General features: G+C 36.3%; 2 protein-coding genes across 2 annotated transcripts; one reads left to right on the top strand and one right to left on the bottom strand.

The window, feature by feature from the left end:
* LOC110263204 lies at positions 513–1,813 on the top strand. Its single transcript, XM_021104161.1, has 2 exons — positions 513–846; positions 1,008–1,813. The coding sequence occupies exons 1-2, from the start codon at positions 524–526 to the stop codon at positions 1,024–1,026; spliced, it is 342 nt and encodes a 113-aa protein (XP_020959820.1). The 5' UTR covers positions 513–523; the 3' UTR covers positions 1,027–1,813.
* LOC107645718 (mitochondrial adenine nucleotide transporter ADNT1) lies at positions 1,831–5,715 on the bottom strand. Its single transcript, XM_016349800.2, has 8 exons — positions 5,328–5,715; positions 4,694–4,742; positions 4,351–4,514; positions 4,070–4,107; positions 3,711–3,823; positions 3,454–3,567; positions 2,872–3,216; positions 1,831–2,322 (listed from the first exon to the last, which is right to left on the bottom strand). Exons 1-8 carry the CDS (start codon positions 5,459–5,461, stop codon positions 2,239–2,241), a joined length of 1,041 nt encoding a protein of 346 aa, XP_016205286.1. The 5' UTR covers positions 5,462–5,715; the 3' UTR covers positions 1,831–2,238.

Below are 6,262 nucleotides of genomic sequence, written 5' to 3' on the forward strand. Positions count from 1 at the left end.
AATAAAAAATAACTAATTTTTTATATTTGAACTCGAAGGTAGAGGAAGTGTTGCTTATTGAATAGAGAGCTGCGAAATGCAAACTTGGATACTTTAAGTCACAGTAAAGTATTTGAGCCAACAAAACTATTTTTTATTTTTTGAAAAAGTACTACTAATTTTTTTTATAAAAAGTTTGGAGAGTCATGGCCTCCCCTTGTCTCAACTAAGCTCCACCCCTAAACCAAAGGAAGTGATTGATAAATAGCTCACATTCTGAAATAGGAGAATATAAAATCGGAACCATGGATTTGAGAAAGAAATTTATCCATATTTCTTGTAACTCAATTTAGGATCTGCCTTTTGGTGGGCACGCATTGTTGAATCATGGCCTGTTTATTCCAAAAGAAAACAAGTGTGAATGAAGCATGAACGTTATAAAGCACACGTTACAATAATAAGTAATAACTGCATATAGTAAAACAAATTTGTAAAGATGGGAGAGGCAGAGAAAGAAATAGTGATTACCGAAGGAGATAATGAGATGGAAGAAGAGAAAGATGGAGAATTCCATTCACATTCACAAACACAAACACAAACGCAGCAGCAGCCAAACATGTTCCAAACGGAGCTGAACATGCTGCTTGTATTCCTTTCCTTAACATACATTTCAACCGATGAGTGCATTGAAGAAGGAGAAGGAGAAGGAGCCGAAGATAAGGAGAGCACCCACATCAGAAGGGAAAGGGAGAAGGTTCCTGTGGCCAAGACATGCACCCTGTCAAGAATACAAGACAAGAGAAATGATCCTAAGCTTGGCAGGAGATCCTTTTCATCAAGATTTCAAACTACCATTAGAGACTCCAGGTACCTGCCATTCTCACGCTTTCTATTAATTAATATATCTGAGTATGAAATATCCAAAAAAGGAAGCTAATTATTTGTCTAGGATTATGGGGATTTAATAAACTGGAAACTCAATACTATAGCACGTCAAAGACTAGGCATGTTTGTTATCTTTTATTCAGGCATGGAAGAAAAATGTGAAGAAAAGTATCCTTCTACTTCTACTTGGGCGAGGATTACACAAATTAACTCAGATTACAGAGAACCGTTACTAAATTTTTGCTAGTGCTTTTGTACAAATTCGTACAGGAACCCCAACGCCGTCTTTTTTAGAAGCCGTTGATCACAAAAAGGATGAAGGAGATAGGGAAGTCTTGTACCTAGGGCTATGGCAACGGTATTGTCTCCTTGCATTGTTTTCCAGATGCCAATTCTTGTGCACACAACAAGTCTCTTAGACTGCTTCTTACTATTTTAATTCTGTTATTTTTGGCTAAAATGTTAAAGGTAAAAACTATGTTGGGTTTATAACAACTATAAATTATCTTTGAATGAAAACCAAGTTCATTCAAATACACGGTAATTTGTTGCGCAAGTCCTAGAATCAGATAAGCCGTTCATTATACATTTGTACTGAATTCAAAGTAACAAAAATTTGTACTGGAAACCTATGATATATTCTATCATGTTTACATTCTAGGCATATAGCCACTCTTATACAAATAATTGCCACAATTTAGATTCAAAAGGGAGTATATAGATTTCTTCTACTAGAACCAATAATGACGAAGGAAGGATTTAGCTTACATTTCGAACACTCTTCCACCCAATCAGTTAACAAGTCTGGACCATTTGTATATTGAATGAGCAAAAAGAGGAACCAAGACGATTACTTACAGCAATACAACAATAAGCACCAATTGCAATCAACTACTAATAAAAGCAAACTAATATTACGTTATTCTAAAAGCAAACATGAAGTAAAAAGAAAAAAAAAGCCAGGGTTATTGTTTGTGTAAGTAAGTCTGGCAGCTTAAAAATTCGCATGAGAAAGCAAGTCATAATAATGAATACAACCTGGAGATGGAGCTATGGAGGAGCATCCAATAATCAATGACTGAAACTCCAGCAGTAAAAATGCTTTCTTCACTCGTGCAGAAAAAGCCAAGCACATATGTCGTTGTATTGTTTTTCCACAACACTTATTGCCAGAGAAGATGAATAAGAAGCTAATGCTACAGCATGTTCCCAAGGAAATACAAATAGGAAACAAGGGAATTCATTTATAGACTCTATCTCAAATGCTTCCTAACTCATCTGTAGAGAGATGAAAAACAAGAAAATAGCCCTACTTTGCCATCTCTGCATCCCCTTGCCTACCAAAAACCCCAAACAGGCAAACTGATATATCCTTCAGTCTGATATTCTGAACTCCACTCCTAAAACGTCCTTCACCACCTCATATGTTACAAATGCAATTGCTATGGATGGGACGACCTGCAATATAGAGTTGAAGAATGGTTTTAGCAACATGGGAAAATTAAGGCCTTCGAAAATTGGTTACAGTAAATGAGAATTGAGATCATCCATGAGCACCAACCATCTAGTAAGGCATTAAACAAATGGAAATATTACAATTTCCTCAGTTTATCACATCCTACAAAGAGGCTGCTATGCACTTGCTCATTGATTTGTGTGGCTAAGGACTGCAACCCAAATTTGTTATAAATAACTCATGACTCTTCTAAATAGGACAGCACTAGTGACTAGACAAGGGTGGAAAATCTAAGGCCAATATATCATTTCTTGAATCAGACCACAGAAACTTCAGATAAGTAGAGACAATGCAACTGAGTAGAAGCTTGTTAAGTTTGAAGTATTAGCCAGCGGGGATACACTAATAAATGATGGGCTAGTTGCACAACTGACACCAAGTCATCATGTGACAAAGTGAGCAGCACGAAATAAATCTACAGTCAAGTTGGATATAGCAACCAGATTTTGCAAAACTAGATCATTCATGAGCATATTAACATAAAGATTTACCTTTACAGAATTGGGAACCAGACCCTTGTATAATGCACCAACTCCTTCATACCGAACAGTTTTCCTAAATGCATCAACCATGCCAGTATATTCAAGTGGGGCCTTTACTCTTCCATCGCCAGCTACAACAGAGGCAGCATGGTTCCACCCCACCATCTGCATTCTTCGACGAATGACATCAAGGGGATAAGCAACAGTTTGCCCAACAGTTCCAGCTGCAGCACCACATGCCAGGCGAGTTGTCACACTCAACTCAGAATCTTGCACTAGACCAAATGGATTGGATTTAACTAACCAATCTTTCAAAGACTCATAAACAGCAAAGTTTAGACCTACATATGGAACCTGGAAAACAGGAAAAACAATTAAAAATAAGAAAGCATCAATTCTAATAACAGCACTACATCATGAGAGGAGGGGGTGGGGGACTTTAAGCCTTTAAGGAGTCAATTATATCACTTGCATGAATAGCCCATGAATCCAACAGCAAAAACACAATATTAAGATTTGTCATATTTGCCATTATGATCATGACTGTAACCATCAACTTTGTAAAGAAGTAAAAATGAAAAGATTACTCACAACTCCAATGACTGAAGGAAGCCAACCCTTATATAAAGCACGTGGGCCTTCTTCCCTAAGCACAGTTGTCAAAGCATGGAACATCCCTCTGTACTGGTAAGGGGACTTCTCTGTCTGCAAATACAACAAAAAGTATACTATAAATATTAAGAGCAGTAGAGCACAAAGAACACGAAGAAAACCAATGTTATATCTTCTCTCTATGTGATTTGCAAACCAAGCAATTGGTAAACAGAAAAATGAAGGTAAAGATGTACCTGTACAGTTATCCTGCCTCGAACCATATCCATTGGATAAGTTGCGGACATGGCAATTATTCCAGCACATGCTCCAGCTCCAAGACGTAACACAGGAGTCAGCTGAGCATCCTCTGCCAAAATCACAAGAAAAACTGTTAGACAAACGGCGGTTTTCATATCTGAACCCACCCCCAGCCCCTTTCCTTGCTTTGATTGAGAAAAGTGCTACTTATTAATTTTCATTGTAAAGTTTTCATAGGTACATCTGTAAAAATATCAGTTAATGAGAAAGCAGTAACTGGAAACCAAAACCTGCATTTCCTCTCACCCAACACCAAAAAAACAGATGGGAAAAAAAACAATAAATACGGACATACCATTTCCAGTTTTCTGCTGATACAGCTGCAGTATAGCTCTGAGAGAAAACAATAGTCAGTGAAACAGGGCAGAGACGCTTAAAAATATGTCAGATGCAATGAACAAAAAACTGAAACTTGTTAAATGAAACTGCTCCCTAAAAGTTCAACAAGAATTGCAGAAACCAATTTGTAGCCATTACAAGTTATCAGCTTGACAGTGCACTGAAATGAAATGACAACAGAAAATGCCAAACAATAAAGCAACCAGTGAATTACTGTAAATCTAAAGGACAACTTACTTCGAAGCTTGCTCATAACTGAAGAACTTTACTGCAGAATTGGGGACAATTCGAGCACAATTAGTTCCATTCCCTTTGAAGAGTCCACGAAAACCTTCAGTCCTCCATATATATTTTAGACCTTGAACTGTTCCATTGTATTTTATGTTGTGGGGATTCTGGACCTGTTCAATAGTGCAAGGGCCAACAAAACATCACAATCATGCCCATTCCAGGGGCACACATACACCAAAACTCCGAAAAAATAAAATAAAATGGAACTCATCAAATGTAAATTAATTATTCCAGCATACAGAATTTAACAAAACCTAGAATTTAGATCAGAGCAACAAAATAAATTTACCTGCAGCAAAATCTTCAGGCGTTCAAGTGGAGCAACAGCTGTTCGTGATCTGCATAGATACAAAAATGTTCAAAACAAATTCACAAGCTTCAAATTCATACAGCAAGTCACTAAATTGATTCATCCTACCACTGGAATTTGACATTTCAATACAGACTGATGTCATGCTAAAATGCATCGTTTATCTCATAAGACATAATTAAACTGCAGAGTGGTTCTACTGCACAACTAGCGATCCAATTCAAGTTTACACACTCAACAGAACAGTTTTTAGCAACTTCCCATGTTAACATCATAGTTTACTTTTAGTGGATCGCATTCCATTAATTAAAAAAAAAATGCAAAAAGTTGGTATTTTTTGGTGAAATAAAAAGGGGCAAGTGCTTCTTTGCTCTCAGACAAAGAAACACCAAAGCGTAATTATTCATGCAGTAGTGTCGTATCCCCATCCAGCATCGAAATTATCGGAGGGAAGCCAATGGAAACAAAACCAAATGCAAACAGCTTCCAAATTCTAACTAATCAATTTTTGTAGCTTAATAGTTAAGACAAACAAAACAGGAATGTTTATAATAATAACAATAATAATAATAATTGAGAAAAAAATTGAGGAGAGAATAGAAGAGAAGCATACACTCCTCCGGCGACGCCACCAGCGACGAGGGACTTGCAGATGCTGGTGAAGGCATAGCTGGGAGCAGCCTTGACGCCTTCTCTGGCTAGCTTGGCCTCCTCGGCCAGATTCACGATCTTCGTCTCCGATGCCATTACACCAAAAACCCTAAAGCTTAACCTAACGAGACCTTGAAAGAAAGAAGAGAGAAGGTATCGGAGATGTCGATCTGATCGTGAGTTTGGAAGAAGAATAGGTGGAGATTAGCGCAGAGAAGCGATCATTGGCGAATTGAGAGGGTGCGGCTGAGACAAAACAGAGAGCTCACAACAACCACAACTGAGTCTCAGACACTGACGGCGTTCGTTACAGTTGGTTTTTATTCGCACTATATATACTCACACTCTGCATCCATACACGTGGATTCATCTCCCTTCAGTATGTGCTAACTGGAAACAACCAAACTTTCTTTCCTTCCCTTTCAATACCAAATTATCGATTTATCGCATTCATTTTTCTACTCACAAGATAATATAATGTAATGATAGAAAAATTATTGTCATAATTTAGTTTATATCATCGATAAAATTTAGTGTTTTTGATAAATATTTAACTAATAAAAGCATATTTATGTTAATTTTTTTTAATTTTAATAATATAAAAATAAAATATTAACATTGATCAAAATTGTTCTCTCAAAGATAATTTTACAACAATTACTAGATATAGAGTGAGCAACATTTAAAAATATTCATGAGAGTATGAAACAATGCATCAAAATTAATTTATTTCTTCTAGAAAAGCAGGCCATCATATCACACCTCATTACCATTTACTCCCAATTTTTAAATATTACTAGAAGAAATAAAAAATAAAACAATAATAAATAGACACATGTAAAGAAAAAAAATAAGTATGATATATGAAAGAAAATTTAATAAATTACAATAATAAAT

The sequence above is a fragment of the Arachis ipaensis genome, chromosome B06 (genome assembly GCF_000816755.2).
Source record: "Arachis ipaensis cultivar K30076 chromosome B06, Araip1.1, whole genome shotgun sequence".
NCBI lineage: Eukaryota > Viridiplantae > Streptophyta > Magnoliopsida > Fabales > Fabaceae > Arachis > Arachis ipaensis.

Coding starts and splice junctions, on each gene's coding strand:
- LOC107645718 (XM_016349800.2), bottom strand. CDS start 5,461: ATGGCATCGGAGACGAAGATCGTGAATCTGGCCGAGGAGGCCAAGCTA. Junction 3,824..4,069: donor TCAGCAGAAAACTGGAAATG/GTATGTCCGTAT, acceptor TGATTTTGGCAG/AGGATGCTCAGCTGACTCCT. Junction 3,568..3,710: donor GAGGCAGGATAACTGTACAG/GTACATCTTTAC, acceptor TTGTATTTGCAG/ACAGAGAAGTCCCCTTACCA.
- LOC110263204 (XM_021104161.1), top strand. CDS start 524: ATGGAAGAAGAGAAAGATGGAGAATTCCATTCACATTCACAAACACAA.